The following is a 16,831-nucleotide window of genomic DNA, read 5'->3' as shown; positions in this document are numbered from 1 at the left end:
AAGTCTTGCCATTCATGTTGGCATGCAAATGTGCCAGCACATGAATATTCAAATACATTATACCACTGGAAGTTCCGACCAACCAGCCGCATCGGTCAACGAGAACGAAATTAACATATATAACCTATTGCTCACATCATACAATGTGTAACGCAGGTAATCACTGAGATATACATAGGTTAAGTCCTAGGCTGCTCTTCACTGTAGCCTATCTTTAATTGTTTGATTATATTGCTTGGATTAAAGAGCAGTCTACTAAATTACAAAGATTATATGTGAAGGAAATGTGTTATGTGCAAAAAATATCATACATTTATACCTAGTCTTATATTATACACCGGTTTACAAGTAGCCGGACATCGACGTTAAACTCCTCCGTTTTGGGCTCCTTCTCGTTAAACTCTTGCCTCTTGTTAATATCCTCGTAGGTTCCTTATAACCTCTCTTCTGCCTGCTAGCTAACTCAATCCTACAGATGCAGTTCCTTGTGAGAGTCAACCATAGACATATATACATTGACTGCTCCGACCCATAGTTGCGTAACAAAAGTAAAATGTGTAGCTGAGGTTTGGCAGGTATTTGTTCCTGCCAGAGACAGTGATACTTCTGATTGTGATTGTTGGATAGGTGTGGTAGAATACCATATATGAAACTGAAAAAAATGCGAAATGAAAGTTCATGTCACTTGGTAGATGTGATGTGACACCCCTCAGTAGGCTCTTTTCATAGAAGTGACAGAGGTAAACGGTTCGTATCGGCTGCTTCTTCTGGGTGAGTTCATTTACTGTTAGCCTACGACTTCGCCTACAGAATCAAGCCAGACCTTAAACCCGTACTTTATTACAGGATAGTGGAAGAATATACAATAAGCCTAAAGTAGAGGAAAAAACGACAATGAAATTAAGTACAAAATAATTATCCAACTTTAATTGGAGGGACTTTATTCCCGAGTCAGTATGCATGTACTATTGATAGTCAGTCTCCTAATTAGCAGAACCATAGGCAGCTAAAATTAACAATGAAAAATAAATAGGATAAATATAACTATGAACATCCTTACTGTACCGACAGATATATTGTGGTTTCTCTTTCTTCTGACAAATGTACTTATTGGAAGTCGCTTTGGATGTATCGTTGTAAAACTAATAGTATAATAAACGGAACTGAAAAGCATCTCTTCCCCATCAGACTTTGATCCAAATGTTAAGAACGTGCATTGGAAGTTAGGTGGCGGTGGCGCGAAACCCCAACTGTTGGTCTACTCATTGTATTTAGACATTAGGTAGGCAGGCAGGGATTTTGCTTCATATACATGTGATGAGCGGGTAGGGGCTAGGCCATGGCAAAAGTCATAAGGATGCCTACATGTACACTGCAGACACTGGGTTTCAATCCCAGAACATATTGGCTGAGGGGTGTGAACAAAAGCCTGATTGCTTGATCCAGCCAGGGAGTCTGGGTTCTCTGCTCTGCGGGGGGGGGGATTTTCCTGGCATGTTCTGCGTCAACATGACGGAAGGGTCACCCCTCAATATTACATTAAGTCATTCTTGATAGAAGTGCTACCCCTAATAAAGAGGCTATGAATTAAATACAAGTACATTTGGTGAAGTATTCCTCAAACTACTCTGCAGCAGCTTGTTTACTAAGCCAGTCTGAACACGCCACAAGGGGTCACTCAATGGCTTCTGTACCGGCAGGCCAGACGTGTGTAAGCGATGATGATCAAGAACTGCAGTGACCTGACTCTGTGCTGGGAGAAGCTGGACCAATCGGATGTCCAGTCCATGGGCCATAACTCAGGGTGGGTAAACTCAGGTCACCCTGAGGCCATACGTTTCTGCAGAAATGCCTGCTGTCTTTTTCTTCTTATGAATACTTGTAACATGCCCTGATGTCGTTGCCATTTCCTTGATATTCCAGATTTCCCAACTCCTTGATGAACATATCTGGAGGGAACAGAAGTGACGCTGGGCCTTGCCAGGTTCTACCCCAATACTTGTCTCTCTCTGTGCTCCTGTGTGTGGTCTTCCTGCTTGGCTCCCTCCTCAACGGAGCCAGCCTCTGGGTGTTCTGCTTCCGGACGCCAGAATGGAGCACCGGGACGCTGCTGCAGTTCCATCTGACGCTCAGTAACATCTTGGCCACGCCCCTCGTCCCCATGATGGCCAACCTCGCCCTGGGCAGCCACTGGCCCTACGGCCGCTTCCTGTGTCAGGCGATGATCGCCCTGCTCAGCTCCCACTTCTACGGCGGCACCGTGTTCCTCATGCTTATCAGCGTGCACCGCTACACGCTGGTGGTCCACTTCAACAAGGACGCATGCATGAAGCGTAAGCCCTTTGTGAGGAGGCTGTGCGCGGGCATGTGGTCGCTCCTCCTGATCCAGGCGATCGTCCTCGCCGTCGTGCTCCCCTCCAGCCTGGAGGAGAAGGAGGAGCATTGTCTCAGCATCCACCATGTGAAGCTCAGCGTTTCCCTCCTGTACATCACTCTGCTGCTCTTCACCCTCGGGTTCCTGCTGCCGTTCTCGGTGTCCCTCGGATGCTACTGGTGCCTGGCGAACACGCTGGCCCGTCTTCAGAACCAGTCCGCCCGAGGCCGGGCCAATCGGTACAAATCCCAGAGGAAGATAGCGGCGTGTCTGGTGACGTTCGCCGTGTGCTTCCTCCCGCTTCATGTCACCAGGACCATGGGGGTGGTCCTGAAGACGTTCTACCCCTCAGACTGTCCCGGTCTCCTGAGGGCTGAGACCGGATACTACGTGTCCTGGGTGTTGACCGGGGTGAACTGCTGTCTCGACCCCATCTTGTACGGCTTTGGCTCACACAACTTTGCGCACACCTTGTCGTTAATGAGGTTTGGTCAGCGAGTGGTCCAGCAACAAAATCCAAGCTTTTCTGCGAACTAGAAACTAGTTAGAGTCACTTATGATTTGAGATTCACTTACTTTTAGAGTCCCTTACTTTACTTTACTGAGCTGCACTTACATATTCACTTCACTTTTATATACAAGCATATTTAATCACATTCTGCTGTTGGTTAGATCCATATTTTATCCATGATTAGAAAATTTCTGTATGCTGTAATTTGTGTTTATATTGTTAGCTGTGTATAATATTATTTTAACCTTGATGTTGCTGCCTTCATTTGAGCAACTATAACAAATTAACTCTTCTGGGCACAATAAAGTTATCTGTTTCTGTATCTGTTATTGTTGGTTTGAACAGGTATGAGCAGGTTCTAGGCGGTGATACTTAAAAATACAGAATCATCAGAATTTTTACATTTATTGTATGCGTTGACCGTTGCTGAGCAATCAAACTAAGAGCAGAAATCAACGTACACCTCACTTATACCGATTATATTCGCCCACTGGCCCTTAGGGCACTACATTGATAATAATGCTAAATACAGACAGGCAGATACATTTGCTAAAAATGTCATCATTTTGTTTGGTGACAATGGTGACAATGAAGTGCAGCCGTACTGATCGGGTTGTGGTTTTGGAGAAAAATGTTAGATTCCTATCAATAACCTTTTTGTTGTTTACCTGAACTTTGGAGACTTGCGTGAAGAGTGTGGCCCTCACGTCACGCCAAGGGGTGGGGCCAGGTGACGTCAGGCCGAGGGGTGGAGCAAGGGGCAAAGTATCCAAGGCGCGTCTTTCTTGAGCGCACAGGTGACTCAGTAAGATTGGTGCCACCCGTGTCGTGGTGGCCTGCAGAAACATGGGGAAAATCCAGGAGTTTGAGATTACCTTTGACAAAAACAAAGTGGTTTATAGTCCAGGGGATTCTATCTCCGGCACCCTGAAATTCAAAGTGACCCAATCGATGCCGTGCAAAGGTGAGTTTCCATGTTGTTTCGCACCTGCAAACACCAGCGTCAAAACAAGGAAGTGCGACGACCATCCGTTTGATGGGTGGAGTGGACTGAATACAATTACCACCCAGGTTGGACGATGGGCCAGGATTCTAGTCTGTTCAATATGGCTTTTTTTTTTTTAACTTGTTCATTTGTTTTACAAAAATGTTTTCGTTTTCCGCGTCGACTATCGTATGCCTTTTCCCCAAGTCGACCTGTATAGCCGAGGTGTTTTAAGGTGTATAAGGGTACATTCGTAAACGTCCTAAACACGGGGTCCCATAACGCACAGGTGTTACATCTGACCCCGTGTGTTCCTCTCGACAGAAAAGAGCTAGCACTCGTTGTTGATATCCGCCGTCCAGTTCCACACCTTTAGTTATCATTAGGGGTTCAAAAAAGCTTTAACTTTTTTTTTTTCGTTTTAACTTGAGCAATCTGCAATGCAATATAATATGCGTAAGTTATAGACCCTTGTTGATGGTAAACATCTAGAGTAGGATGGTTTATGAAGTTGGCTTCATTAACCTGCTGAAAATGACTAGCTACAAGAGAAGGAAATGGTGAAAACGTATTTCAAAGCTGGTTGAGAGTTTGTTTAAATGTCCAAATGGGTGCTGTATTTGTAGTGACGTCAAATTAAAAAAAATAAAATGAATTGGATCATTTGCTATAGGCAGATATAGGCTGCGTTGGCTCAGTAGGTCTGGTCTGTGTACATTCCTGGTCTGGAAAAGCCGGTCTTGGGTACGTGTCGTGAAACTCATGTTCTTGACGATCTGTTTACCTCTGGTTTCATGAGCCAGGTATAGCCTAACCGTGACATGTGACCCTGACCTTTGTTACAGTTGTTCTAGCTTACGTTTTCTCCCCTCAAACCCCCACAAAATGTATAACGAGCCAATGCTGGATTTGACGAGGGTCAATTGGGATTTTCCTAAAATCGTATTCTTTCGTTGTTTGCATTGATGAGGAAGACTGAAATCAAAGCATCTCATTGGTCGCCAATCGTATGCCTTTGCCCCAAGTCGACCTGCATGTAGGCTATAATAGCCGAGGTGTTTTAAGGTGTGTAAGGGTACGTCAAGGGCTCAAACTACATGTCATTTGGATTTAATCATTTACATTTACTTTTGTAATTTTGCTTGGAACAGTCAGACACCCAGGCAGACAGACACTCACACACACACCGACACACACACACACACAGACACACGCGTGCGCACACACACACCCACACCAGAAGTTATAGTGTGAGTGGTAAAAGGGTGTTAGGGAACTGCCCAAGAAGTTTCCACTTCTTCCTTTCAGATTCCTTTTCAAGGAGTGGAGAGTAGATGACCTCACAAAACCATATCGGTCATGGCAACCTTCATGGAAATGGTTGCCAGTCAATGCTCACCTGTGCATAATGGAGTCCCATTATCCACATAGAATACAATTTTAGTTAGGCTTCATACGGTCTGAAATAACAATTCTGGATTATTATTAATCTGGGTGTATATTACTGTTATTGTTATCGTTGCACTGTCCCATGCCTGCTTGTGTCTGAGAAGGTTGTAATTTACTTGTTTACCACTAGTTATGGAATACAAATAGTATTAATGTCTCTGTTGAAACTGGTGTTATTGTGAGAGTTGGGATTTCATCATTAAACTTAATGGATAGCATGGTTTTCTGGATGGATAGGAGTTTCCTTGTTTTTATCCCTTTAATCACGGTGGAAACATCCGTTGATGTGGTTTTAAATATTTAACCATCATTTTAAACAGTATTTGACAGTACATTTACGCTCGGTTTAAGTGTTTAACCAGGGTATAAACAGGGTTTAAACAAGTGTTTAAACTAGTGTTCAAACTATTGTTTAGCCTGTGTATTAACTAGTGTTGTGCCACAGTTGTAATTACGGTTTTCCCAGTGTTTTTAACCATGGTGTTTTTTTTAGCCAATTCTTATACCAAAAGACTGTTTTTTCAGTGTTTGATACATGGTTCTAACCAGTGTGTTCCTCGCAGCCATCAAGTTAAACTGTAACGGATTCTGTGGCGTCACCACCAAGGCCAACGACACCGACTGGGCCGTGGAGGAGCAGTACTTCAACAGCACCGTGTCCGTCGCTGAGAAAGGTAGACACAGATAAAGATAAGGGGCCACGTCCATGAGGAAGGATAATGAGAGGGGAGGGGACGGTTTGATCGCCATGGGGGACTGGTCTCGGGCAAGCACAAGATCACAGACGGAGGGGAATTGGGTAAAACGTATATGTGAAGATGTGAATGGCATCTTCACTGTGTTAACATGTTTTAAAAGATTCACGTGTTCCTGTCCCTGTTAGCCCTGTAATAGTCTGCAGCTGTGGCTCATAGGTTAATTGAGCCACACCCATTCTGGTGCTCCTTAAGAGGGCTAGAGTACTAGACTGGGGAGGGAGGCTTGAGTTGTGTAAGTGACTCGACTGTTGTGGTATTGTTTTTAAGTAAAAATATGTTTTTACCAACAACATTGTGCCTCGAGGAAACTCTTTTTCACAGTATACAACTGGAGGGCAAATAAGGAACATAATAAAACACAGTAGTATACTAACAATCGCACAGATACCCTGTGGCATTCCAAAGATGCTAAGAGAAACTGTTTCTGGAAGCGGACTTGATTTCAAGTAGGATTGAGCTAGTTTGACTATCAAATACTTCCTCATTCTTCTTTCATCACCAATCCCTTTTAGTCAAATTGATGGAAACACTAGTGCAGTGGCCATTCAAAAAATGCCTGTAGAGAATAGGCTAACTGCTCGGCCTCCTGTAGTTCTACTTGCAGCGTTCTCTGCGAGCAGCTCTTTTCAGCTACTCATCCGTGGGTTCTGAGCAATTCAACCCGTAAATGTGGTTGAGTATATCGCGAACTGCCGGGGGTTACTTCGAGAAAAAAATCGCAAGGACACAAAAACACTTTACAGAGGCTCCTCTTATTATGGAGTTGGCATCAGAGCAATGTTAGAATATCCAGCCACCAAGTACAGTGACCAAGTGAACGACAGACAATGAACGCGGCTTGTGTAGGCCCGTCGCCGACGTAGTGGAAGACATGCTGGAGTCTGTCGGAAGCCCCCCCCCCACCCACTTCTGCCAGGAGCACCACTTGTTGTTTGTTTTGTTCAAAGTTTGTTCAAATTGAATGTGTGTCGTCTGTCAAAATAAGTCGACACTGCACTTCATTGGATCCCCACCAATGCACACACCCAGTGGGAAGTAGATCAGATGAATGGTTCGAGAGAAATGCAGGGGGACATATATTCATTCATTCAATCATTCCCAAATACATACATGCATACAGAGGTTCCTCTATTAAATAGTAGATTAGGGGACAGAAGGCGGTTAGGGGTCTTCTTGCTCAACATGACTACAGGTAAACTGTGGACAATGGGATTCGGGCCAAATCCCATTTTGCTGCGAGTCAAACGCCCTATTATTAAACCCAAAATCATACTTGGGAAGAAAACATGTCCGGAATAGTGTGCATGTGTGTGTGTGTGTGTGTGTGTGTGTGTGTGTATGTGTTTGCGTGCGAGGTCACCACGGGAACACTGTGGTCTCTGTCCCAGCCCAAAGGTGAATCCCGTCGTCACGGTAACCGGGACCAACAACAATACTCCCCATTGTTTAACCCTGAGACAGCTAAACAGATGCTGGCGTCTGTTTTCTTCCATCTGTCCCAGGAACGCTGAAACCCGGAGACCAGAGCTTCCCCTTCAAGTTCCTCATCCCCGGTAAGAGCAACTACCACCTGTCACATTCCTCCCCCCTCCGTCTGCCCTCTCCCTGGTGCTCAAAGCCCCTGATCTTTCTGGTCCATTGGACATGTTGTGGCATGTTACCCCCGACACAAACACATACACGCAGTGGTTTAGAAAAGCCTTTCCAAAATAATGTGCATTAATATTGTCAGCCATGGCTTGGTTATTGTGAAGGAGCGTACTCCAAATAACGACTATTAGAAGCTCACCTTTTGGTTTTTATATTACTCAACCATCACTATAAACACAAACAGTCTGAATCGTGTTACAGTATAGAACCTTACACATTCCTTGTTAGAAATATCACTGACCCTCTTTTACAAAAAATCCCATCATCTCTCTCTGTCTCTGTCTCTCTCATTGCCAAATCACAAGATACAACAAGATGCAACATAATAATAACTGCACAAACTCCTTTCACGCACAAATTTTGTCTCTCACTTACTCACACGGGTTAGGTTTACTTTTTTCACTCACTGATCGTGATCAAACAGCACTGCGTGTTTAGTTTTTAAAACACATCAAACCTGTTCTGCTGTTCAGAAGGGAGCAGAATCGACTCATGGTTTCACCCTGCGCCTGTGAGCGCCTGTGAGCGACCTGTCACCTGGCATTCAATGTTTCAGGACAAAATGGACAGACCAACGGAGGATATCTATAGACGATTGTTTGTCTGCTCCTGTAGTCGTACCATGGTTTAAAAAGCCCAGCCCATTGTCATGCAAACAGTTATGAATGTTCTATTGTTCTCAACTTTATCATGCAAGCTCATTTCACAAAGGCACTTACCGAACCTCAAACCAACATCTGAGCAGGGCAAAACCGGTTCCCTTCGCTGTGACGTGCGATATCGGCTCACTCTCTCTTCAAGTTTTGCTTTCCAACTATTCGTACTACTGTAATACTAACTACTAATGTTATGTAATAAAGTTGTTGTTTTTCCCATAATAATTGGATAGTTCTTTCTGTAGTGTGGCAAATACATGTTAAAGGTTTTTGGAGGTACTAACCTATGTTATGTCAATTATTTTCATTGATTCCTTAATATTTAAAAAATAAGCACGTAACAAATGGTTTGATAATATACTATATGTAATAATTAAATGTTTTTTATTTTGCCACTACCTGACCCGGTGTGTGACAATATAGTTTTTGTTTCCTTGGTGCTTATCGTGGACAGGGGTTAGCAAACTTCGGAAAACAAGCACAGCACCAGGTCTAACCCTATCAACTTTATTTAGTATTTGAACCTCTTATCTTTTTGTGTGTCCATAGCCGTTGCGCCAACGTCTTTCGAGGGGACCTACGGGAAAATCATTTACCGTGTGAGGGCGTTTGTTGACACCCCGCGGTTCACTAAGGACTTCAAGACCGAGAAGCCATTTTACCTCCTGACCCTCCTCAACCTCAACGATGTGCCGGAAATCCGGGTGAGCAAAGACCACAGCCCTGGGTGTACCGCGGTTTGATTGTTAGTGTGATATGTTGTCTTCAAAAGTGATGTAATCTATTGTTGAACTTCAATGACGTAGTTGCTTGTCATTAAAGGTCAGCACTATGGGTTGCTCAATCAAATCCATGACGTTGTAATGCGGGATCATGAGAAACTATCTGACTCGGAAATGATGGTCACTGACGGGTTCAAGTATCAAAGATGTATTCACGTTAAGATTAGTCTCCTTTTGTCATTGCATGCAAATTAAAGTGCGGAGAGTAACATATCAATGACTTGCCAGCTTGCCATTTAGATGAGCCACCTACCCAAACAGCTATAGATAATGTTTTGTTGGGTGATGGGATGGGACTGCTCCCTAACCAAGAATGACAAGTGTGACATAATTCACACATTCATACCAACAGCCCAAATATGTCCTTGCCAATTAGAGAGGCTACTTGCTCAGGCTAGGAAGGGATCCTGAGCGTAGGGAGGCGTCCGTGTCTTTGGCAATTAGAAAGGCTTCTTCCTCATCTTTTGCGTCTTTTCTCCTGAGCCTTGGGAGACGTCCGGCTCATGCATCATGCGTCAATTCTAGAGAAACGAGCGGCCCAGGTAATCGAGAAACCCAGACACCCAAGGCCACAAAAACAAGTGTAATTCCCGCACATAGCAACAAGAGGTCAGCACCAAGCCACAAACCAAGTTGCAATGCAAACACATAGCCGCAAGGGATCAGCACACAGTACACATGCGAATCAGCACACAGTACACATACGGGTAACCAGGAGGCGGGTGTTCAGCACCATATTTAGCCATTCAGAGCACGTTACTGAGTCCACGCCTGCCCAGTATTAAAGTCACAACACATAACCCAGGGGGCCAGAACGCTCCAGGTAACGCATCCATCAGATGCGTTACCTGGAGTGTATCTCCACGCGTGCTTAATGCAATTCCTCTCCTTTTGCTTCATAGCTATCATAGCGAACCAAATAAAGTGAGTTACAAGCGACCCTGACTCTGCAAACTTTTTCCAAAAAGAACACTGCACAAGGCAACTCTAAGTTTTATCTACCACTATATATCTCAATCAAATCTTGAATAAATCAGGCTCATAAAGTACTCCTAAATCATGGCTCAAAACATTTGTGTTAGTAAGTATGACTACACTGGCTTGTTTTATTAATTACCTATTAAACTTTTATATGACATTGTTCTTTTAATGATTGTCTTTGCACTGTGAATAGCCTTTGTCATAAATACTTGATACGTTTAATTCAGTGATTTAGGGCATGATCCTATCTGAAGTGACGTATACAGAAGTCGTATACATTACATTTAAGAGAGGGTTGGAGAATCTTGCTCAAGGATGCGTGTAGGGACATTTGGGATTGAACCCCGAAAAACCTCAGCTGGGGTGTGACTATCACACCTCCCATCCCCTTTTAATGATTGCCCCCTGAATGTCCCCTCTCTCTGTCTGTTGTCTAATAAATCAGCCCTTCATTCTCAGGGGCCCAACGTGTCCGCGGTGACTCGGGAGTTCACCTACCTCCTGGTGAAGTCTGGCAGCATAGTGCTGAAGGCGGAGAGTGACATGAGAGGCTACACGCCCGGCCAGGTCATCAAACTCGCCGTCAACATCCACAACCAGTCCGGCAAGACCACCAGCATGGTGGTGGCTAGCCTCATGCAGGTAACATTCAACCTCCCTCTTGCCTACCTACCCATGGCCATTGTACATGATCCAGGTTTATGTACAATCAATAGTAGCACATACTCTTTGTATCTATATTTGTTGGATGTGAACAATAAGGAGTGAAATCCAACTCGCCTTAATCGCTAAACGAATCCTTAAATGTATTGTGTACGGGTTTGGTGGTGTTTGATTTACCCACCCTTGTGTCCCCCCCTCCCCCCCTGCCCCCAAACAGAAAGTGAGCTATGAGACCAAGAAGCCCACCCATGACCTGCGGGCGATAGCAGAGGTGGAGGGCTCTCCGGTGAAACCGGGGAAGGAGGCGGACTGGACGGAGCAGATGATCGTCCCACCGCTCCCCAGTCCTCCCTGGTCGGCTGTGACCTCATCAAGATCGAATATTACATTAAAGTAAGAAACCAAGCAGAACCCTAACCTTTTTCAGGTCATTGTTAAGTCCAGTCTCTGTGTAGTGTTGGGTCAGTATGAAGGCTAGTCCCTGCGGTTCAGGTCAGTATTAAGTCTAGTCTGTGTGGTTTCTGGTCAGTATTAAGTCTAGTCTGTGTGGTTTCAGGTCAGCATTAAGGCTAGTCTGTGTGGTTTCTGGTCAGTATTAAGTCTAGTCTGTGTGGTTTCAGGTCAGTATTAAGTCCTAGTCTGTGTGGTTTCAGGTCAGTATTAAGTCTAGTCTGTCTGGTTTCAGGTCAGTATTAAGTCTAGTCTGTGTGGTTTCAGGTCAGTATTAAGGCTAGTCTGTGTGGTTTCAGATCAGTATTAAGTCTAGTCTGTGTGGTTTCAGGTCAGTATTAAGTCTAGTCTGTGTGGTTTCAGGTCAGTATTAAGTCTAGTCTGTGTGGTTTCAGGTCAGTATTAAGTCTAGTCTGTGTGGTTTCAGGTCAGTATTAAGTCTAGTCTGTGTGGTTTCAGGTCAGTATTAAGTCTAGTCTGTGTGGTTTCAGATCAGTATTAAGGCTAGTCTGTGTGGTTTCAGGTCAGTATTAAGGCTAGTCTGTGTGGTTTCAGGTCAGTATTAAGTCTAGTCTGTGTGGTTTCAGAATAGGTCAGTATTAAGGCTAGTCTGTGTGGTTTTAGGTCAGTATTAAGTCTAGTCTGTGTGGTTTCAGGTCAATATCAAGTCTCCAGAGGTCACCCTGGTGTTGCCCATTCACATCGGCAACGTTTCGCTGGACAAGAAGGGGACCTCCAAACCCACCACCACTGACTCCACCTCCACCCCCAGCGCCACCCCCACCTCCACCCACAGCGCCACCCCCACCTCCACCACAGACGGAGAGCCCAACCTTCCCCCGCCCACCGCCCCAAAGCCTGCCCCTCGCCCCAACCTGAGGAACCGAGCATCCCTCCATGTCCCCGCCAGCGCACCTCCCGACGACGGGGGGCAGGGGGCCACGGGTGGGGGGTGGCCCCCGTACGGCGAGGCCCTTCCCGCCAAGAGCTACTCCCAGATGGGGTACCTGAGCCCCCACACGCCCGTGTCCCCCAATTCGTTCAGCTACGCCCCCGGACTCACCTTCCCCCAGAACAACAGGCACAGCTGTGGACCCATCTTCTCTGAGGGCAACGCTAACATGCCGTCCCCTTCTCCTCTCATCCTGCCCCCGGATTATCAGTCTGCCTCCTACCCTAATGGTTAGTACCCAATCGGTCGGGGTCGGCGTGGTTACACTACGAGAGGGGATTTTTAAATTGTATTATGTCTACGATTCGGCCGAATAACTTCACGCTACAAACAAATAAGCGGCAGCATACGGCCAGCATACGGAGTTGTGGTTTCCACACCAGCCGTGTTCCAACTGTTCCGCACAGTGTATCCTCAAACAGTTAAAGGTATTTGTTATTTCTGCCGCTAGGGGCCTCTCAATCAAAGCAATAACAAAATAAATGGTTAGATGACTTGAAGTAATGTGGGTGGTTGTCTTCACCACCATTGCTGGTGAAAATCAATCTGACGCGATAACAAAATCATGTTCACCGACGACTCAATGTATTAAAGTTGTATTTGCGTAACGATCATTCACTTTAACGTCATTTAATACTGATGTAAGGTTACACCGCATAACATAATGATTATATACAGCTGTAGATAATGTCACGTGGGGAATTAATCCTGGGGAAGAAAAGTTCTGTTAACCGTGGTCATCACAGACAAAAAATTACTTTATGAACATGTTGAACCTTGTTACTGTTAACTTTATTAAGTTACTGTAAGCATTACCGTGTTCCCCGTCCATTTTGATTACACTGATTTTAGTTGTTTTTTTAAGCAGGAAAGATATAGGATATTCTATAGATATTAACTCTGAATTACTGCGATGTGAGGCATGGAATTAAAGACTTGATCATGGCTATGAGTCCTGTCTGTTTTGCAGTGTTTACCTGCCAAGGAGACGGTCGGTCAACAGCACTCTAAAGAGCCGTCATTGTGTCAATAATTATACACAATTTGAAAATTACAAAGTACCTTTCCCTAAACAATAGCCGAACTTAACCGGAGATGTCTCAGGCTTCAAATGGTTCCAAATAGATTAAAATGGCTGTTCAGACGTATATGCTGCTGGTAGCTCTACAACAGAAGAGAGCAGGAAAAGAACTGCAGAACTGCAACCGCAGTCATGGATTGGTGTGGCTGTAACACACATAGACTGTATGTAACAAAGATTCAGCAAACTTTCCACATGTGTACTTTGGTGGAAACTTTCGCACACCTTTTATCACAACAACGCTTAGCAAAAAAAAAAGTAGTCTGCGCTAAAAAAAGTCAACAGAAACCACAGAGATGGTTCTCTTGTAGAGATGCAAAACATAACTAATAAATAACCGTCAGTAAAGTGCAGCGCAGTAAGCTAGATCGGAATTGAAATGTATCAATAAATGAGGTCTCCAGGGATACAAATGTTTTTGTGTGTTTCCCCGGAGGTTAGAGGGCAAAGGACATATGACGCCATTGACATGTGCCAAAATGTAAAGGCCCGTGACCATGACTAAAACTATGGGATTCCTAAGGTTTGAACATAGTTAAAATAATTGGGGATAAAGGGTAAGATATTTGACCGAGGAAATGTTACATGACATACCTTTTTTAACTAAGCAAACATGTTAACGTTGTCAGTAACGTAGTACAAGTAGCTTCCTTTTGCCGCTTTTCCACTGCATGGTACCAGCTCGACACGACTCGACTCGACTCAGCTCGCCTTTTTTGCGTTTCCACCGCGATCTAGTACCTCAAGTGGCTGCTTTTTCTAGTACCGCCTCGCTCTAGGTTCCAAGCGCTGAGCCGATGCTAAAAGGTGACGTCGGCAGACGGCCGGCCACTGATTGGCCAGAGAGTGTGACGAAGTCACGAGAGCGACATGGCAATCATGCTGGTAACAGCCATAGCAGCGCCGCAGCCAACATATTCCACTTCTTCAACATGCCAGCTAATAATACGAACACGAATACCATCGCATCGATGTTCTCCATTGTTGTTATGTGGGTTCTGTCCATGTGTGGGTTACGTAGGTGTTGTTTGCGTCGCGTACAAAAATACATCACGGCCCTTTCGCGCAGACGACCCCGCCCACGTCCCGGAGGTACTATTTGCGGTGGAAAAGGACCCGCGCTGCTACCGTGTCGAGTCGTGTCGAGTCGTGTCGTGTCGAGTCGAGCTACATGTGCGGTGGAAAAGCGGCATTAATAAACTATTCCTACATAGTAAGACTTAATCGTTTCAAATAAATATTCTAAGCTTGATATCTTCACTCTCCAAGAGCTTTTTCCATCAGTAAATACAACACTAATGTTATTTTCTTTTCAATTGAGGTCAGAATACGGCCTCTGGGCAGCCCTACTCTCATAGCTCTGTTCGCTCTAAAGAAATGACCTTGACCTCATGGCTGGCTACTACGGGCATGGATGGGCCTAGAACCCACACAATGTTATGTGTACTGTAGTCAAATAAGCCATAAATCCTCATTAATATGTCAAATATTTCTCGCTATTTCTGGCTCACGCTCTCTCCGTCTCTCTATCTCTCGCTCTTAAGTTGGATTGAATGATCACCTTTTCTGTATTTGACCACACTATAATTATTAAATCATGAGACAGAAGGCATGTAGTCGTGCACATATATCTTTTTATAGATAATGTTTACTGTGATCATCTCCTGAGCCACTCCCTTCAGTTGTTTCAAGTCAGGGACTCGTCGTTTATGTCATGTGACCCACAGTTTAAAACAACAGCTTTTACAGTGTGTAGCTTGTGTGTTTACTTGGCTAACAAGAGTGTTAATAACCTGCTAGGTAAAGTGAAGGCTTGGGATGGTTATGTTATGAGCGGGAATAAATGACGATGTGAAACTGTGCCTATGCAGCTCTATCGGCCACTGAGAGGAGTCGGTGGCCGATGAGGACTGAGAGCACAATTTGAAAAGCTTTTTTTCTGTTTGCAGAGGCCCCACCTTCCTACAACCAGAGTTTCAACACATGAGCCAATGGCAGCGATGCAGGGAGTGGTCTCAAGCACACGAGCCAATGGCAGCGAGGCAGAGAAAATCATGCGCAAAGAAACTGTTTGAGACGTTTTAAACATTTTGGAGATTAAGAATTCCCACTTTTTTATTTTTTTGAGCCCAGCAAACTATAAGTAAAAACACAAATGGTTCTTTTATATACAAATAATGCAAAACTTTTCAAAGTTGCTAAATGTTTTATAGCAGTTTTTGTTAATATACAGTTGGTGTGAAGTCTTTTGAGACAGTTGAGACTCGTCCTGCACCCCAAAACTACTTTATTTTACACAATCTTAGCACTTTAAGTTGAGTGTCGTGTTTAAGTTCTCTTGCATGAGAAAATGCGGAACATGAGGACTTTCTCAAGGCAACATTTAACTTTCCTAAACGCCACACTCATAAGCCCAATTCAGATAATGCTATGTCGATTTAAAATCCTATCTGTTATACGTTTTAGTAGGTCAAATGCAAACAAAAAATAGTAACTGCTGTTGGGATGTGGTGGGATGGAGGTGAAATAATAATCGGCATTTCAGTGTGTCTTGTATTTGGCTTTGTTATGTTTGATTGATTGATGCTGGTGACAGGACTTCAAACAATTGAAATGTGATTCAACTATAGCTGTATAGCCTGTTAATGCTGATAAGAAATCTAAATGTTAATTGATTCTTTCAGTACAAATCAAACACTACAGATAATATTCTATGTACTTCCTGAAAGTAATATGACCAAGTCATTTTAGTTTTACTTGCATCAATTTACTGAATGTATGCGAATATGTTGTGATGCTGGTTTTAACCCTTTTCCCCGTTTTAAGATGTACTGCAGAGATCTTGGTTTTTTTCTGTTATCCTCCTTTAATTGAACTTCAGTGGATTTCACTTTGGAGTTTCCTTTCGTGTTCGAGCCTATTGCTCATGGAATGACGTTCATACTGTTTTGGTTATTTATTTGTGAGTGTTTATTTTCCAAGCATGCTATCAAGTGTTTCTAATAAATCTAAGATGTTCTTGATTTAAAATGATTCAAACTCTTATTTAAGGTCTGTTCCCTCTGCTTATGTCTGGAATCTTGAGTTAGGTTACTTTAACAATGTCTTGATTTCTATACGTAAAACATCAGCTTTGAGTTATGAATGTTTTGGTGATAACTTTATCTTTCCATGGGGCCATAGTAGGCCTGCATCATCCACTTTCTGGTTATTGTAATTGTTTTACATTTGGCTAAATAGGCTCTCTTGTCAAAAGGAAATCGAATAATGGTGCACAGATCACATTTACCACTTGGTGACACAAAAATGAATTTCATAATAAATCCAGTGCAAAGAATTAGAACTTGCACTTTAACTGAAAATATTAAGGTATGTGGGGTGGACATAACTACTTTTTACAGTATTATGTTTAGTTTATTTGAGAGAAAGGACCTTGCAAATTAACAAATACACAATGTATAACAATGTCAGAATGACATTAAAAAAAAATATATATACATATATGAGTAAAAATACAGAAAAATGATTTGTTCTATTTC

General features: G+C 43.7%; 2 protein-coding genes across 2 annotated transcripts; both read left to right on the top strand.

Moving 5' to 3' along the window:
• The first annotated feature begins 1,752 nt into the window (after positions 1-1,752).
• On the top strand, positions 1,753-3,194 carry LOC130384790 (P2Y purinoceptor 4). Its single transcript, XM_056593138.1, has 2 exons — positions 1,753-1,804; positions 1,924-3,194. The coding sequence occupies exons 1-2, from the start codon at positions 1,788-1,790 to the stop codon at positions 2,909-2,911; spliced, it is 1,005 nt and encodes a 334-aa protein (XP_056449113.1). The 5' UTR covers positions 1,753-1,787; the 3' UTR covers positions 2,912-3,194.
• A 452-nt stretch (positions 3,195-3,646) lies between these two features.
• arrdc1a (arrestin domain containing 1a) lies at positions 3,647-16,728 on the top strand. The gene is given in 9 exon segments (XM_056592818.1): positions 3,647-3,849; positions 5,883-5,993; positions 7,580-7,630; positions 8,933-9,087; positions 10,606-10,788; positions 11,027-11,141; positions 11,144-11,202; positions 11,916-12,441; positions 15,242-16,728. Coding segments are annotated over 9 exon segments (1,356 nt in total). The 5' UTR covers positions 3,647-3,731; the 3' UTR covers positions 15,280-16,728.
• The last annotated feature ends 103 nt before the right edge of the window (positions 16,729-16,831 follow it).

Source organism: Gadus chalcogrammus, chromosome 6 (assembly GCF_026213295.1).
Source record: "Gadus chalcogrammus isolate NIFS_2021 chromosome 6, NIFS_Gcha_1.0, whole genome shotgun sequence".
NCBI lineage: Eukaryota > Metazoa > Chordata > Actinopteri > Gadiformes > Gadidae > Gadus > Gadus chalcogrammus.
Note: the sequence above shows the minus strand (reverse complement) of the source record. Positions and strands in the feature narration are given on the sequence as shown.